At 36.6% G+C, this 18,432-nt stretch overlaps 4 protein-coding genes across 4 annotated transcripts; all 4 read left to right on the top strand.

Moving 5' to 3' along the window:
- On the top strand, nt 795-1,834 carry LOC104748716. The gene is made up of 4 exons (XM_019236805.1): nt 795-1,166; nt 1,221-1,516; nt 1,583-1,669; nt 1,807-1,834. The coding sequence occupies exons 1-4, from the start codon at nt 795-797 to the stop codon at nt 1,832-1,834; spliced, it is 783 nt and encodes a 260-aa protein (XP_019092350.1).
- On the top strand, nt 4,577-5,454 carry LOC104748715. Its single transcript, XM_010470315.1, has 2 exons — nt 4,577-4,929; nt 5,133-5,454. The coding sequence occupies exons 1-2, from the start codon at nt 4,577-4,579 to the stop codon at nt 5,452-5,454; spliced, it is 675 nt and encodes a 224-aa protein (XP_010468617.1).
- Nucleotides 13,449-15,315, top strand: LOC104747366 (probable fucosyltransferase 5). The gene is made up of 2 exons (XM_010468995.1): nt 13,449-13,643; nt 13,734-15,315. Exons 1-2 carry the CDS (start codon nt 13,493-13,495, stop codon nt 15,185-15,187), a joined length of 1,605 nt encoding a protein of 534 aa, XP_010467297.1. The 5' UTR covers nt 13,449-13,492; the 3' UTR covers nt 15,188-15,315.
- LOC109129154 lies at nt 15,843-16,294 on the top strand. The gene is made up of 2 exons (XM_019236804.1): nt 15,843-15,857; nt 16,049-16,294. Exons 1-2 carry the CDS (start codon nt 15,843-15,845, stop codon nt 16,292-16,294), a joined length of 261 nt encoding a protein of 86 aa, XP_019092349.1.

The following is an 18,432-nucleotide window of genomic DNA, read 5'->3' as shown; positions in this document are numbered from 1 at the left end:
TTGTGTATGGTAATCAAGGGCAAAAGTTTGGAAATCAGCAAGCCAACAGATCTTTCAGTGGAAACAACCAGCGCAATAACTATCAGTCTAATTCTACAGGCTACATTCCTAAGCAAGACTATCATAAGCAGCAGCAGAGCAGTGGTTACACCAGGACCTATGGCAACTCCTCTTACCAATCTCCTCCTCCTAAGACAACTGAAAGTAGGATGGAAACAATGCTTGAGCATATTCTTCAGGGACAAGAGCAGTTGACAGTGACATTCAATGGGAAGATTGACAATGTCTATACTGAGCTTACTGGCAAGTTTGATTCATTGAATTTTCAAGTTAAGAAGCTGGAGAGCCAAGTTGCACAAACTGCTGGAGCTGTGAAGAGGCAAGAAGGATACTTACCATCAAGAACTGAATCCAACCCTAAGCACTCATGTAATGATGTGACCTTAAGGAGTGGTAAGCAGTTGCAGTCTGAAGCTGAGCAGAAGCAGAGATCCCAAGAATTGCAGGACCTGATCGATGAGGATGATGAGTTTGATAATCCGGAACCAGCATCGACTGATGCAGCTGCTAAGCATCGATCGACACAACCCTCAGTGGTCGTAGAAGAGTTGACTTTGCGAGATAGCATCGACTGATGCAACACAAGCATCGACCGATGCAACGTCGAGACCGAGAAGGAGGTTACGAAAGCTCCGATTCCAGTTGCTGAGAGAGTGTACAAACCTAGAGTTCCTTTTCCCAAGAACCCAAGGAAGTCTAAGCAGAAGATTGATGATGCTAAGTGCAAGGCTATGATGGATAAGCTTGTTATTGAATTGCCATTGGTTGATGCAGTTAAGACTTCTCCAATGCTTAGGAGATATGTCAAGAGAATGGTAACCAAGGATTTGAATGCTGAGAAAGGAGTGATGATGATTTCAGCTCAAGTCAGTGCCATCATTCAGAACAAGATCCCAGAAAAGCTTCCTGATCCAGGTAGTTTTGTTCTTGATTGTACAATCTTCAATGAGAGGTTTGCTAGATATTTGTGTGATCTTGGTTCCAGTGTCAACTTAATGCCTAGATCAGTAGCACTCAGCCTTGGGATGACAGATTTCCAACCCACCAAGATTACTCTTATACTTGCTGACCGTTCATTCCGCATTCCTGATGGTATTCTTGAAGATGTTCCAATTAAGATTGGTGATTGTTTGATACCTACTGATTTTGTGGTCTTGAAGTATGAAGAAGAGCCTAAGGATCCTCTAATCTTGGGAAGATCATTCTTAGCCACTGCTGGTGCTATTATTGATGTCAAGAAAGGACAGATTGGCCTTAATGTTGGAGACTTGCAGATGCGTTTTGACATAAATAAGCTGGTTAAGAGGCTAACTATAGATGGTCAAACTTTTTATGTGGATACATTGTCTAATCTTGCTGAAGAGATTTTTAAGGAGCTGCATCCTGAAGATCCTCTTGAGAGAGCATTGGTTGCTTCTACTGAAGAAGCTGAGCATTTAGATGACATTGCTGCTGGGTATGTCAAGCTACTAGATGCTAATGAACAAGTGAAGAAGTTGGTTGCACAAGAGGAATTGGTTAGTACTTCTTCACAAGCTGAGAAACTATCAGATTGGAGCCTTGAGAAAGCTCCAAAGTTGGATCTCAAGCCACTTCCTGCAGGTTTAAGGTATGCATTTTTAGGTGAGAATTCTTCATATCATGTTATTGTTAATGCTTCCTTAAACAACACAGAGCTCACTTTACTGCTAAGAAAGCTGCGCAAGTTTGGCAAAGCTCTTGGCTATTCTCTTGATGATATTGTAGGAATTTCTCTGGACATGTGCATGCATAGGATTCATCTTGAGGAAGGAGCTAAGACATCTATTGAGCATCAGAGGAGGCTGAATCTGAATCTGCAAAATGTTGTCAAGAAGGAGATCATGAAATTGCTGAATGTCGGGATTATCTACCCAATTTATGACAGCAAATGGGTTAGTCCACTTCATGTTGTTCCTAAGAAGGGTGGAGTTACAGTGGTGAAGAATGACAAGAATGAGCTGATTCCGACACAGACGATCACCGGACACCGGATGTGCATTGATTACAGAAAGTTGAATGATGCAACAAGGAAAGATCACTTCCCGCTACCCTTCACNATTTTTATGTGACAACCCATCCCGCGGACCCTACTAGCCCACCGCTAGCTGCCCCAACGGACTGTTNGAGGTTAGCTAACCATCCATACTACTGCTTTTTGGATGGTTACTCTGGGGTTTTCCAGATTCTGATTCATCTCGATGACCAGGAGAAGACAACCTTCACTTGTTACTTTTGCATATCGCAGAATGCCTTTTGGTCTCTGTAATTGTGACAACCCGTCCGTGGACCCCACTAGCCTCACTGTTAGTTGCCCCATAGGCTGGCCCTGCAGGGCATCGATCCTAACCCATCACTGTGGATATCCCAATCCACCAGTAGGTTATTGGTGCGACAGGCGTTCCTCGAACCCTGGTCCTCACCCTTTAACAACCTTCCCACAGGACAAGCTGTCACCAATTGATCTGCAGGTCAATTGGTGACAGCTTGTCCTGTGGGAAGGTTGTTAAAGGGTGAGGACGAGGGTTCGAGGAACGCCTGTCGCACCAATAACCTACTGGTGGATTGGGATATCCACAGTGATGGGTTAGGATCGATGCCCTGCAGGGCCAGCCTATGGGGACAACTAGCAGTGAGGCTAATGGAGTCCACGGATGGGTTGTCACATAAAAATCGATTTTTATGTGACAACCCATCCGTGGACTCCATTAGCCTCACTGCTAGTTGTCCCCATAGGCTGGCCCTGCAGGGCATCGATCCTAACCCATCACTGTGGATATCCCAATCCACCAGTAGGTTATTGGTGCGACAGGCGTTCCTCGAACCCTGGTCCTCACCCTTTAACAACCTTCCCACAGGACAAGCTGTCACCAATTGATGGGGTCCACGGACAGTCCGCTGGGGCAGCTAGCGGTGGGCTAGTGGGATCCGCGGGACAGGTTGTCACAGTAATGCTCCTGCGACATTTCACAGATGTATGATGTCCATCTTTACAGACATAATTGAAGATTACATGGATGATTTTTCTGTTTATGGGTCTTCATTCAAGAACTGTTTGGATAATCTCTGCAAAGTGCTAGCTAGATGTGAGGAGAAGCACTTAGTTCTTAATTGGGAGAAATGCCATTTTATGGTGAAAGATGGTATAGTGCTTGGTCATAGGGTTTCAGAGGCTGGTATTGAAGTAGACCACGCTAAGATAAAAGTGATGACAAGTCTTCAACCCCCAGATAGTGTGAAGTTGGTAAGAAGTTTTCTTGGACATGCTGGTTTCTACAGACGCTTCATCAAGGATTTCAGTAAGATAGCCAGACCACTTTTAGCTCTATTATGCAAGGATGTCAAGTTTGAGTTCACCGATGAATGTCGTTTAGCTTTTGAACGGATTAAGCAAGAGCTTGTGAGTGCTCCAATTGTTCAACCACCAGATTGGGATTTACCTTTTGAGGTAATGTGTGATGCAAGTGATTTTGCAGTGGGAGCAGTGCTAGGACAGAGGAATGATAAGAAACTTCATGTTATTTACTACGCTAGTAGAACACTTGATGATGCTCAAAGGAATTATGCAACAACAGAGAAGGAGCTGCTAGCAGTAGTGTTTGCTTTTGAGAAGTTTCGTTCTTACTTGGTTGGATCAAAGGTAATAGTTCATACAGATCATGCTGCACTCAAATACTTGATGCAGAAAAAGGATGCCAAGCCAAGGTTGCTAAGATGGATTCTTCTTCTTCAAGAGTTTGACATTGAAGTTAAGGACAAGAAAGGGATTGAGAATGGAGTACCTGATCATTTATCCAGGATTAAGATAGAAGATGATGTTCCAATTCATGATTCACTGCCAGAGGAGAATGTCTACTTTGTTGATATTGGTTCTCAATCTACTTCGTCTCGTGAAGTTTTGTAGACTGTTGGCAATGAATCGATCGACACAGCTGGTGCATGGATCGATGCTGCATCTCAATACGAACAGGATTTGGCGACTGCATCGACCGATGCATCATTAAGCATCGATCGACGCTTGGTTCAGGAATCATCGGGATACGAGTTTGATGACAACGTGGCTGCTGTAACTTCTACTGATCAACCGTGGTATGCTGATATTGCGAATTACCTTGCTGCAGAGGTGGAACCAGACAAGTTTATAGGATATGCTAAGAAGAAATTCTTGAGAGAGCTTAGAAGATACTATTGGGATGAACCATACTTGTAGAAGCATTGTTCAGATGGAGTTTACAGGAGATGTCTAGCCGAGACTGAGGTTCCTGATGTGTTATTTCATTGTCATGGATCAGATTATGCTGGACACTTTGCTACCTTCAAGACAGTGTCCAAAGTTCTTCAAGCAGGGTTTTGGTGGCCAACAATGTTGAAGGATGCTCATGAGTTTGTGTCTAGATTTGATGCTTGTCAGAGAAGAGGACAGATTAGTAAGAGACATGAGATGCCACAAAATTTCATCCTTTAGATTGAAGTTTTTGATTGTTGGGGCATTGATTTTATGGGACCATTCCCTTCTTCTTACAAGAATAAGTACATCCTTGTAGCTGTTGACTATGTCTCCAAGTGGGTAGAAGCTATTGCAAGTCCCAAGAATGATTCTGCTGTGGTTCTTAAGCTGTTTAAGACCATTATCTTTCCACGGTTTGGAGTGCCCAGGATTGTTATCAGTGATGGAGGTAAGCACTTTATCAATAAAGTGTCTGATAAGTTGTTGAAGAAGTATGGAGTTCAACATAGAGTAGCTAGTCCGTATCCTCCTCAGACTAGTGGACAAGTTGAGGTTTCCAACAGGCAGATTAAGGAGATTCTGGAGAAAACTGTGGGTGTTACAAGAAAGGATTGGGCTGCCAAGTTAGATGATGCACTTTGGGAATATCGGATTGCATATAAGACACACTTAGCACTACTCCTTTTCATCTTCTTTATGGGAAAGCATGTCATCTTCCAGTGGAGTTAGAGCACAAGGCAGCCTGGACTGTTAAATTGCTGAATTTTGATGCCAAGACAGCTTCAGAGAGAAGGTTGGTATAACTGAATGAGTTGGATGAGTTTAGACATCATGCATTTGAGAACTTTAAGATATACAAGGAGAGAACCAAGGCTTATCATGATAAGAAGATCATCTCCAGAAATTTTGAGCCTAATGATCAGGTACTTCTGTACAACTCTCGCTTGAAGCTGTTTCCAGGAAAGCTTCGTTCTCGTTGGTCCGGACCATTCACTATCCAAGAAGTCCGCCCTTATGGAGCTATTGTGCTGCTTAACTCCAAGGGAGAGAAGTTTACTGTCAATGGCGAGAGGGTGAAACACTGTTGGGCTGAAGCCGAGATACCAGACGGACACATTGTGCGTTTGGATGATGTACCTTCTGCCTAATCCGCTGCCAAGTCAAGCTAATGACTTAAAACAAGTGCTGAGTGGGAGGCAACCCACTGGTAGGATTTAATTATTTTTGTTTTTGTTTTTATTTTTAGGATTTACTAACATATTAATTTTTAGTTTTGAGTTTAAGTGATGCATAAATTGTAAAAGAATCAACAGAAGTGGCTCTGCATTGATCGGCACATCTGGTGCATCGGTCGATGCAAAGCTCGATGATGTTAATGGATCGGAGGTTTAAACGGGCTGATGGGTTTGAAATAATCGAATTAGTGGTGGGCTGGACTAAGCCCAGTTGCATCGACCCAACACTTGCATCGATCGATGCAACTCCAGCATCGATCGATGCAACATAGCCTAGACTCGCGATTAAAGTCCCCTGACTTCGTCTTCTTCGCCCATCTTTCGCAAAACACGAACCAGAGTGAGCACACACTAAATCGAGCGTATCTCCCTCATTTCTTCACCAAATCCGACGATTCAAGGCTCTATCTGCTCGGTTTTAGTTCCTCTACTCGATCCCTACATCCGCTTTGCGATTTGGAGTAATGTCGACCAGCCAGAGATCGAAACGACTTCGCCGCTCCAATCCCGGCGTCGCTCCGCTGCGCCAGACTGATAATCCACCGCCAGCGGTTCCTCCTCCAGTTCCACTGAGGCCAATCCAACCACTTCCAGCTCTTGATGCACCACTTCAAGCTAACTTTCATGAACCATGGCCAAGAAGAGAAAGACAACGGATTCCGCCACAACATGTTTAGCCTGGACGTCCAGTTGAAGAAGTTAAGAAGTTTGAGTACATCAACAGACCGCTACTTGATGCTTGGGGAGAGTATGAGACTCTGTTCTACAACGCTTGGCTGATGGTTGAGATTCTGCCAACTCGGTTTGTTGATCCTGTTACTATGCAGAGGCTTGGGATTCATGATGAGGTACTGAGACTTTTGGAGAAGATTGGACTTGGGACCATGTGCACTCGCCACTATGACTTATATCCGGAGCTGGTCCGGCAATTCATGGCTTCAGTCCGTCTTTTGTACCAGAACGAGCAGGTCCCGAAAGCTAGTGAAGGAAGGCTGTCTTTCTTCACTAGAGGAGTTCGGTATGAGATTTCTTTATCTGATCTTTGTGACATTTACGGTTTTAGGAGAGAGCCAGAGGGAGTTTCACTTCCAGGAGAGTTTGTAGATGTTTCGCATCTTTGGTCTTATTTTTGTACTGGTGACTATAATTCTCGAGGTTCCACTATGACTGATGTGAGGCATCTAGTGATCAGGTATATTTTTAGAGCCATAGCCAACACTATTTTGTGTAAGATGGAACCTGGGAAGATGAGAGTGAGTGAGTTGCACATGATGGCTTATGGGTTTTATGATTTGATTGCTGAGGATGATAGATGGATTGATCCTGAGAGGGTTAACTATGGTGCAGTGTTTGCCGACCACTTGATCTCTCTGAAGGTCAAGGCTTTTGGGCGTGGGAAGAAAGAGCATGTTGGGAGTCTGCTTACTCCTATCTTTCAGAGACTGCGTATTTCTACAGATTCTGTCTCCATTTGTACTGAGAGGAGCGTTATTGATGAGAAGCATATGAGGAACTCTACTTGCATGAAGAGGGAGATGCTATGGCGTTTTTGTGATTCTACTGGTACTCATCTGATCAGATTGCCGCGGCCAGACCTCACCACTATTTGAGAGGATGCAGAGCAGTTGTGTTTTCTTCCTCTTGCCTCTGATTTTGTTATACCATCACCTTCTCGTCATCAAAGTGATGCTGCTGCTGATGATCACCCTGCTGGGGGTTTTGAGATTGGTTCTTCATCTGGCACTGCAGCGTTTGAGTTTCCTGCTTTTCCTGAGCCACCACAGCCTTCTCGTACTATGAGTCAGGGAGACTACCAGGAGTACCAGACATCCACCATGCGTACCTTCTGGAATGCGATTTCTCGATTTGCTTGCTTCCATCCCACTAGGCGCAGATCCCGTTCTCGTTACCCTCCCCTTGCTGGAGCTAGTGGTAGTGATGCTGACGCTGCTGATGGTGATGCTGGTTCTGAGGGTTGATCGTACTTCTGTTTACGGTTTCTTTTATCACTTTTTCTCTTTCACTTTGAGTCATTTTTATTTTTCCTTGAGTTAGTTTGTCATTTGTTTCAGATTGAACTTGTATCTATCATGTTGCATTTAATGTTGTGTTTGAGTGATTCTTAATAGAGCTGATTTCCATGAAAAAAAAACACAACTAACTTGCGGCTAACAAGATTCAACTTCGGATTTTCGCACGATTTGGCTTTGCATGGGTCGACACAGAGGCTATCAATTGGTAACACGAATCTGGTTCATTTGTTTACTACTTTTTCAATTTGATTTTTCTTTCTTAGTCAATCTTAGGCTTAATAACACTGTAGACAATGTTGTTTAGTCTGGGGGAGGCTAGTTACTAACTAATTACTTTTTCTTTCTTAGTTTCAGTTGTGTCAGTCAAAACACTATATTTTTGAGTCAAATTTTTCTTTTTGGAATTAGGATCTCTAACTAATGGTTTCTGTTCTTTGGTTAACACTCTTATAAATCTTGATTAAGTTTGATCTCAAAACTGAAGTTTGGAAAAGATATGAGCTGTATCAACAATCCTGAAAGCCCTTATTCAAAAGATATCTGGTTAAACTAACGTTGTCTCAACTTTTATCAGGATTTTAAACCGGACATAATCTCTTACTTTGGAGTTGGAAATCAGTGGACTAGACTTCTTCTTCGGGCCATACAAGATAATGCAATTTTTCAAAGTATGTCTCCCCTCTCTCTTCCCTTCAGTACTTAAAAAAAAAAGAGAATGATCATAAAAAGAGGAGAATAAAATAAAAGATGAAATGATTTTGATCAGTTTAGAGGGGTCGGTAAATTACCTGTGACCCCATTATTCTACTGTTGAGTCAAATGATCACACAAAGCTTGGAAGCGATGGGTAGGTAAATTACCGATGACCCTGGTATTCGCTTACACCTTTGATATAAAAAAAGAAGAAAAAAAAATGGAAGTGAGAAAAGGGAGAGGAAAGGAGATGTATGAAGAATGTCTTGGCCTCAAGTGAGTCTATATGCCACTGATTGATGAACCAAGGTAAGAACTCACATATACTTGCTTTAATTTATTTAATGAGATGACAATGGTGAGACTAGAGATTCGAGAGAATTGTGGGATTTGAGTAAGGAATGTTGATGCTTTTCAATTGACAAAGTATATGAAGTAAGTTCTGAAGATCAAGGCGATGAAGAGTGCGAAATACAGTTACCTGCAGTTGAGTGAATTCCATGTTTTCAAACCTCTTTGTTTGTAAGATCAAGCCACCAAAGTAAGTAAGTAAGTTTCTGTTTTGCTTGAGGGCAAGCAAACGCTAAGTCTGGGAGAGTTGATATATCATGGTTTTTGTGGTTTTTAGCCATGGTATAAGTGTGCTTTTGGAGTCTTTTGATTTGTTTTCTAGATTGTTTTTGAGTCTTTATAGGTTTAGGTACTCATTTGCACAGATGGAACACAAAGGAGCTAAAAGAGGATGATTTGGAGCATAATCAAAGCATGAAGGCTGATCAACGAAGTTGGGAGACGAGTTCAAGACTATGCATCGACCGATGCAACCTCAGCATCGATCGATGCAGCTGTCACAAAGCCAAATGGAAGTTGTCCCCCAAGCTTTAGAAGATTTACAAAATTTGCCCAAGTTTTCCTTATTTGCAATTAAGGTCCAAGACGTGTTTTAGAGTATTTATAGGATTTTTATGGTTATTGTTTAGACCTAAGTTATTCTCTAGCAGTTTTTGAGAGAAAGATTATTGACAGCTTTGGGAGAGATAGATCTGATTTTATCTGTAGAGAGAAATTCTTGAACTCCCTTTTTTACTTTTCAATATCTATTGCATGTTATTCAGAATTATGATTTGTTCTTCATTAAACATGTCTGAGTAATTTGCTAGTTAGGTTTAGAGTTTTTCATAAGGTTTTTATGGTTTATTAGATCTGTTAAATTTAGGATTCATTATCTTCTATGATCTTCATCTTAGGTTGTTCTTCATATTAATCCTTGATTGGCCATCTAGAATTAATAACCTGGGAAAACAAATTGATATGAGAATATAATTGATTTTCCTGATAAAACCTTTTGATGAGCAAAATTACTTCTTGCAAAGAGATTTGATTTTGTGATTTTGTGAACAATCTAAACCTGTTTTTAAAGCTGATTTTTAACCTAGAATTTTACAAAGAGATTTAAATTTTCTGGTTTTAAATTTAGATAATATTTACAGTGAGAACTGATTTATTTTTCAGAAGTGTTTAGAGTTCTAGATCTGATTTTTAATTGCTTGAATCCTAATTATTTGATTGATTTAATATACCACAAATTCCTGAGAATTTCCCTAGGCCTAGCTCTTTGATCCTTTGAACTTACAACACTTTTAAATTCTGTTTTGCATTGTTTTTAATTTAATATTTTGATTTAGCATAATTAAAAGAGTAATAAATCTATTGTGTGAACTAGAGTCTCTGTGGATTCGACCCCTAGAGTATTACAACTGCAAAGCTGTTAGTACCATTAGGGTATTACAATTTGTGCATATTATGTAACATTGACATTTATCATAAAAATTTGACAATGAAAATGATGAGAAATAATATGAAAAGTAAGAAAACAGTAAAACTCAAATCACGAAGACATAGATGGTGGTGGTCAATTTAATATGAGAAAAAAAAATTAATTCATGATTATAAAAATGTTTTGTTTCTCTGTTGAAAGAAACGGTTTAGGATATGCTAGATCACCAGTTCGATACACTTCGTCTGGATGTCCAATTAATTTCATGATTCTTTTGATCAGATTTGAACTTTTAACACATGTGACTTTTAAATTTTAAAAAAATTTTGTATCTGAAATAAAAGTTTAAAATGTTCACCAATCAATTGTAATTTAAAATTTTATATAAGCTAATATTTCATAATTGTCATCAATCATATATAATGTTTACCTAAATATATCAAATAAACCTAGTATTCTTAAGAAAGAGTGAGTGCAGATAGAAAAGACAATATTTTTTGATTATGTTGACAATATTTCTATCAAGAAACATCTTTACATTTTTATACATTTTTTCTATCTTAAACAACTAATCATCAGAGTGAATTTTTTTTTTTTCAACTACTGGACCACAACACAGGCTGACCGATTAGCCAAATTTCTATATTCGTAGAAAGTAAGAATCGATCCCTGGTATGATGTTGTTTTATTTTTTAAAAGAAATATTTCTATATTTAAATAAAGGATAAATATTTTCAATGTAAAAATATCTTCAATATTTCTTTAAAACCTATAATATGATAATTTATTTTTTATTAATTATAATCATAATCACAATGTATTGTATACTAATTTTTTAAATGTAACTCCCATAATATTTTCTAGAAGAAAACAATCATCATTTTAATACACTTTGATGTATTAATGGCCCTACAATTTATTTTTATAATAGGAAACCATATTTTGCAATTAAAACTTATGAGGTATCATTTATCAATATATTATATAATTACCATGACATTGTGTAACAGACGCGAACCAAAATTGGGGATTTTGGGGATGGGTGTCGATCGATACCAGGGTAGTGTCGATCGGCACCAGCTTTTCTGGTTCGACCATATTGTTTTACCTATCGATTTGGGTCGGTTTGGTTTAGGGAAAACCATTGAACCGAGATATTTAAGTGTTTTGTCGACAGAAAGAGTTTTGGAAAGAGTTTTTGGTCGCCGTTTCATCGTTTTGAGAAAAAAGAGAGAACAATAGTGTTCTTGAGATTTTGGGAGAGATTGGTGAGATTCTTGGCTGTTCTTGAGAGATCTGAAGCTCTGTTTAAGAGAATATTTTATTTTCAAATATTTACCTCTATACATGAATTTTTTTTTTTTGTTTCTAAATGTTCATAAATCATGGTCCACCCCATTTGACATATATTTCTCTAGTGCGTCAACTTAAATAATTAGGGTGAGTTGGCGTTTTAGTACATTTTTACAACATAATTAGATATATAGTACGTGTACTATTTACAATTAGAGAAATCATCATCTTTTACTGTTTGTGTAATAGATGGTTTATGAGATAGGGTAATTGAATGGGTTTGGGAAATGACAAAAATGGGTTTTCCCCATCCTTCGTCTCTCTCCGCTCTCTCTCCATTTTGTACCTGTTTTTTTTTTTTGGGCATTTGCACACCCATCTCTATATCACTATTCTTTCTCCATTCACTTTGCTTCTTTATTAATCCCCTTACTCGATTAATCAATTTACATAAATTAATCACTCAACATCCCTATCTCTCTTTTAACAAAAAAAAAAAAAACATCCCTATCTCTCTCTCACTCAACATTCTCATTCATCTCTCTCCTCTAGATTTTTTTTTATTTATAATTTTATATGTATTTTGTTTTAATGATTTTAAATATATTTTTATTCAAAAAATTTATATTTGTGTACAGTTTAATTTATATTAATATATTTAAAAATATAAATCTATCTAATTCTTTTTGTTTTATGTTTTAGATACATAAAAATATATATTTTTCCTCTATTATTTGATATGTATTTTGTTTGATAAATTTAAATACATTTCATATATATTTTTTATTCGTACAATTTAGTAGGTGTACATATGTAATCCGTATACTGCATTAGGTGTACGGATATATATATATATGTATATATATCCGTACAGCTTATTTAAGTGTACAGATGTCTGTACACATTATTAAGAGTACAGACATCTTTACTCTTAATAATGTGTACACTTAAATAAGATATAATGACATCTGTACAATTAAAAATAGTGTACGGATAATATAATATGTTTAAAAAATATTAGATGAAATTCATATCAAATTGTGAACAAAAAAATATAGATTTTTTTGTATATAAGAAGTTTTCTAAAAAAAGTTTTATTAACAATTATTTGAAAAATCAAAAAAAAAAAGAGAAAAGATGAATAATGGCATGAGCTGTAATTAGATAGGATATTGGATGGCAAAAAAGAGAGTGATACAGTAACAAACAGTGGTCAATGTACTACTTTGCTAATTTTGAATAGTGAACGTACTAGTTTACAAATTAAGTCTGAAAAATGTACTAAATCTCCTATTATCTCAAATAATTGTTAGATGCAGGACAACCATCAATGATTGAATTATTGGCACAATTATGACTTATTTAGAGAAAAAAAATATATCGCCACCAAATCTATGAAGATTATTTTTATATAAAACTATAAACATTACCTATGAACACGTATGAATTGCGCGCTTTTATATAGTCGTAATTAGTCTTTTATGTTAATCGTCTCTATCACTTGGGACTTCGATGCTACGTTTATGTACACATTTAGTGAACCTATTATATATAAATCAAGACCCGCACCATAGTTTTGTTAGATCTTTAGAAATTCATATGCCATTTCTGATTGTCTCAAGACCTATGTGCAATTGTTTTGGAATTTTTGACCGTTGGTTAATTAAATTGAGAACTTTGATAATGGTAAATCGTTTAAGCAATACACATGAGTTTATCTATTTATTCTTCAGTATATATTTTTACATTTTCATTATATAAATTCAAGATTGCACAATTTGCCAACAATCCCTAGTTGTTTAGATTCCAAGATTTCGACATTGTAACGCCCGTTAATAATTCACAACAGCTCTTTCATTGGCAATTTATTCGTTAATTATCAAGTACATAAATACAAAATCACAATTTGGAATCTAGACATTTTTACAATAAAAAATGGTAGAATCACGTTCAAAGTTCGTCGATAGTCACAACTTAACAAATGACACATTATTGGTTGATCAAAAGAAAAAAACAATGACACATTCAAATATTAAATGTCTTATTTAATTGATCTCTAGGATTGGCAATAGATGTTGTAATCAAGCTACTACATAAGAGTTGTAAACTCTTTTTGCATCATCTCCTAATTACAGCCGATCAAACTAAAGTCAACATGTATCACAAAGTTAAGATCTACGGCAAAGTTTTCAAGGCATTGGGGTTGAAGACGAAAGTTCTGATAATAGTATTCTTTAGTTGCTTACTAATTATACTAGCATTCTCAAACAACTTCAACAACCAACTTCTTGATGCTACAACCAACGGTAAGAAATAAAAATCATCCATCGTTTCTTTTTTATTTCTGACTTAAAAGAGACATTATCTGACTCTATATATCCATTTTCTTCTAATAGATGCAAAGGAATCTGAAACACAGAGGGATACACTGATCGGAGGGCTTTTAACCGCGGATTTCGATGAAGGTTCTTGCTTAAGTAGGTATCAGAAAACTTCCTTGTACCGCAAGCCTTCCCCATACAAGCCTTCTGAATATCTGGTCTCTAAGCTAAGAAGCTATGAGATGCTTCACAGACGTTGCGGTCCAGACACAAAAGCTTACAAAGATGCAACAGAGAGTCTTAGTCGTGATGAGAATTATGCAAGCAAAGAAAATGGTGAATGTAGATACATTGTTTGGGTAGCAGGTTACGGGCTTGGAAACAGAATACTTACTCTTGCTTCTGTGTTCCTCTACGCTCTCTTGACAGAGAGAATCATTCTTGTTGACAACCGCAAGGATGTTAGTGATCTCTTATGCGAGCCATTCCCAGGTACTTCATGGTTGCTTCCTCTTGACTTCAAATTGATGCAATATCCTTATGTTTATTGGTACAACAAGGAATACCCTCGTTGTTACGGAACAATGGTGAACAATCATTCCATCAACTCGAGTTCGATCCCGGCACATTTATATCTGCATATCCTCCATGATTCAAGGGATAGTGATAAGATGTTCTTCTGCCAAAAAGATCAAGATTTGATCAACAAAGTCCCTTGGTTGATTGTTCAAGCCAATGTTTACTTTGTTCCATCTTTATGGTTTAATCCAACTTTCCAAACCGAACTAGTTAAGCTGTTCCCACAGAAAGAATCTGTCTTTCACCATTTAGCTCGGTATCTTTTTCACCCGACAAATCAAGTTTGGGATATGGTCACTACGTACTACAATGATCATTTATCCAAAGCAGACGAGCGACTTGGGATTCAAATACGGGTTTTCGGAGACCCTGCTGGATATTTCAAACACGTCATGGACCAGATCGTATCATGTACGCAAAGAGAGAAACTGTTGCCTGAACTACATACACAAGAAGAATCAAAAGTCAATATATCAAAAACTCCAAAACTTAAAGCTGTTCTTGTCACATCTCTCTATCCAGAGTACTCTGAAAACTTAATGAAAATGTATTTGAAGCGACCAAGCTCGACAGGAGAGATCGTTGAAGTTTATCAGCCAAGTGGAGAAAGAGTTCAGCAAACAGACACGAAGATCCACGACCAAAAGGCGCTTGCTGAGATGTATCTTTTGAGCTCAACCGATAACATTGTCACAAGCGCAAGGTCTACGTTTGGATATGTTTCTTATAGTCTTGGAGGATTAAAGCCATGGTTACTTTACCAGCCAACAAATTTCACAACTCCTAATCCGCCGTGTCTTAGATCGACATCGATGGAGCCATGTTTCCTTACTCCTCCGTCTCATGGATGTGAAGCCGACTGGAGAACTAACTCGGGGAAGATTCTTCCTTTTGTTAGGCATTGTGAGGATATTATGTATGGAGGGCTTAAGCTACATGATGATCTTTAGTTCTTGTTTATCACACATCTGATTTTATTGGATTAATGAGTTTTTAAATCAAAGGAGAAAAGCTATATTTATTTACTGTTACAATTGTATCCTCTGTATTACTATATATGTTAGTTGTCTAAAGCGCTTACAAGCTTTGTATGGTTTATAATATATAAATAGTAAGTAGCAATTCACATTTACTTATATCACATAAAGTAGCCTCTAATTCTTGGCGAGGAAAATACAGAGTACACAAACACAACTAGCTTTGAGTCCTCATCATTGTTGGCGAGGGTAGTGCCAAGTTCACTTATAGTTCTCAAACTTAGAAATATCTGGTTTCGTTCTCAAGAACTGAAGACCTGGGACTGGGAGATACTAGAATCGGTGAAAATACTCTAGATATAAAATAAATACTGTACGCTCGTTCTTTCACACTTTGAACTGAGTCTAAGCGATTTTCTAATTTTGTTATTTAACATTAGGCTATTTTAAAAATTCCTAAATATAATTTTTTGGCTTAGTTTAAGGTGATTTTTAATATGGATATTCAATTCTATTTGGGGAGAGAAATCTGTTTTTTTTTTTTTTTGTGGTCATAAAGAAAAAAAAAATATCTCTTATAAGTGTAATCACTTCCCACATCTAAGAATCCACATCAAAGACAATATTAATGGCTTTCTCTTGTGTCACAAGAAATATATTTTCAGTTCTTCCTTTTCTCGTTATTCTATCAATCACCCCTTTGTCTTCATCTTTTTCTCTGAATGACAAAGTCACAAATGCATTGATTAACACACTCTGCTCGAAATCGACAATTTACAAGCACTTTCAATATGGTCTATGAAAAGACGGAATTGTTGGGATATAAGAACCTAGATCCCATATGGGCCTCGCGTGAAAGAAAATGAAATATCAACTAAAGCAATCATGGAAGCTAAAGGGTTTGTGAGCTCCAAGGCATACTCGTTGGCATCTAAGGCGGCTTTTAATGCGTTCAATAGTATATCTATGTGTGAAGCTCTGCTTGAAGGGCTGGAAATGCCAGCTTATGTTTCTTCACGCAATTTGACGTTTGAAAGAATGTGCAACATTGACATGACTTTCCCCGATCTTTTCATTTGATTCTCTATGCTTTCATTTCAACTTTACAAGTAAGATGGGAAATCTATGAATTGTCATTAATTTCTGGTGTGGTTATTTAAAAAAATCATATATATGAAAGTTTGTCAAAAAAAAAAAAAAAAAAAAAAAGAAAGTTGGCTAGCTCTCTCCATATGATTGCCACATCATCATTTCAGCATCTGCCATATGCCATATGTCCATAATTAATATTAACTTTGAAACATATAGTCTCTTTTCATCTTCCATTGCAAAGGTTAATGATTCATTCATCATTGTTTATATTTAATTGTAAAAATCATCATTAACTAAAGCTGAACTTTTTTTGTCTTATATAGAGATGTTGTCATGAAGGAGAAGGGTTGGGCTCTAAAGGAGAAGATCACTCAAGATTGATGCAGATATTAAAAAAAATCAAATAAAATCAACATTGTTCAATAAGCTAATTGTGTAGCAAATTGTTTTGTTCATGAATTTTGTTTTATTCAAGGTTTATGTCTCTATAAGATCTAATAAATTTTCTCTCTTTTCCAGCGAAACAAGATGATAAACGAATCTTATAATGTGTCTTTTGTGTGAGTGATATTGTTGAAAAAATTGCTAGCTAGAAAAACACTTCAATACTAGAATATGACCGTGCTAAAACACGGCTTGAAATTTCTTTTGTTTATTTTGTAATTTTTATTCAAAATATCATATAAGTGATTATTTTATTTTTTTAAAAAGTTTTTTTTTTTGGATTGAACACTAGACCATGAAATCATACGCTGAATATGACTTATGAGAATAACATCTATTTTATAAGATCTATTCTAATAGATCTAGATTTTTACCTGCGGCATACGGCGAGTTAAGTTGTGTGATAAAAAAAAAATAATTTTTGTTTTTTATTTGATTTTTTAAAAATTATATATTGTATTTTGATTGTTAATTCTATAACTTTACCCATATTCTACCGCATTTTAATTTAGGACTAAATATGTAATTTATATTTGTCAAAATCATCCTGACCGAGAAAGTCTACCAAACAACATTATTCCAAACTTTAATTTAATCTGAGAAATCATATTTATTGAAATTTTAACTCGTGCTCTAGCAAGAAATCATATTTCTTGGAATTCTTTCATATTATAGTGACATATTATTGACCTGTGTTAAACAAATCAAATTATTGTTAAAGATTTTATTTATTTAAGTAGTATTATTCTTTGGGATATTCTCTTTAAGTGTATATGGGTATAACTAAGGAAGCCAACCCATAGAGCATATTTTGTAACCAACTGATGAATCAAATAATAACTATAACTATTATATAGTCTACCAAAACGAAGTTGTGTACTTCCGAAATATTAAATAGGGGATAAAGAGTAGGGCCAGCTTAACTTTTTTCGGACCTTGTGCCCAATTTTTTTTTCCACAAAACTAAGGTTCTTTTTGAAAAATTTCTAACTTTAGGATCCTAAATTACAAAATACCTAAAATATAGGGCCTTAAACCTTGAATAAAAAAAAATCAGGAGACATGGTGCAAAAGTACCGACTGCACTACCTTTAAGCCGGCTCTGATAAAAAGTAGTTGTTCATACGTTAATTTCAATTGCATTAATCAAATCATCAAAACATAATTTTAAAANAAAAAAAAAAAAAAAAAAAAAAAAAAAAAAAAAACTCGCGGCATAACACGAGTAGTCACCTAATCAAATTAATGAATCCATAGTCAAATTTACTTTCTCTTGCAACTTCCTCATGAATGGATATGTTTTCATCTCAAATTTTATATTTATGACGATTACTTATATAAGATTTTTTAGTAACGGATTTTATGACGATTATCCATTGAATCTCTAAAAACTTTTATATGAGTACTCAATCCCATGAAGGAACTATACCGAATACACATATAGTAACCTAAAGAATAAAATTAACTAAAAGGATAATTATATAATATCTCGTTACATATTAAGATGAGAAACACTTTTAATTAATTGTCCAATCTTTACTAGACTAATTTATAATTACATATTTTCCTTAGTGTTAATTATACATATTTCACTTCAATATTTTACAACATTATAATAAACAAAGGCAACTAATGGATGGGTAACAAGGGGTCATTTGATTTGCTTCCAAACCAGTAGTGAT

Source organism: Camelina sativa, chromosome 15 (genome assembly GCF_000633955.1).
Source record: "Camelina sativa cultivar DH55 chromosome 15, Cs, whole genome shotgun sequence".
In the NCBI taxonomy this organism is placed as follows: domain Eukaryota; kingdom Viridiplantae; phylum Streptophyta; class Magnoliopsida; order Brassicales; family Brassicaceae; genus Camelina; species Camelina sativa.
Note: the sequence above shows the minus strand (reverse complement) of the source record. Positions and strands in the feature narration are given on the sequence as shown.

What these genes read in the sequence shown, in the direction of transcription:
- LOC104748715 (XM_010470315.1), top strand. Translation starts at nt 4,577, where the DNA reads ATGGGACCATTCCCTTCTTCTTACAAGAATAAGTACATCCTTGTAGCT. An exon ending in AGAAAGGATTGGGCTGCCAA is followed by an intron (nt 4,930 to 5,132) that starts GTTAGATGATGC and finishes GGATGAGTTTAG; the next exon opens with ACATCATGCATTTGAGAACT.
- LOC104747366 (XM_010468995.1), top strand. Translation starts at nt 13,493, where the DNA reads ATGTATCACAAAGTTAAGATCTACGGCAAAGTTTTCAAGGCATTGGGG. An exon ending in TCTTGATGCTACAACCAACG is followed by an intron (nt 13,644 to 13,733) that starts GTAAGAAATAAA and finishes TTCTTCTAATAG; the next exon opens with ATGCAAAGGAATCTGAAACA.
- LOC104748716 (XM_019236805.1), top strand. Translation starts at nt 795, where the DNA reads ATGGATAAGCTTGTTATTGAATTGCCATTGGTTGATGCAGTTAAGACT. An exon ending in TTAGATGACATTGCTGCTGG is followed by an intron (nt 1,517 to 1,582) that starts GTATGTCAAGCT and finishes GGAATTGGTTAG; the next exon opens with TACTTCTTCACAAGCTGAGA. An exon ending in CCACTTCCTGCAGGTTTAAG is followed by an intron (nt 1,670 to 1,806) that starts GTATGCATTTTT and finishes ATGATATTGTAG; the next exon opens with GAATTTCTCTGGACATGTGC.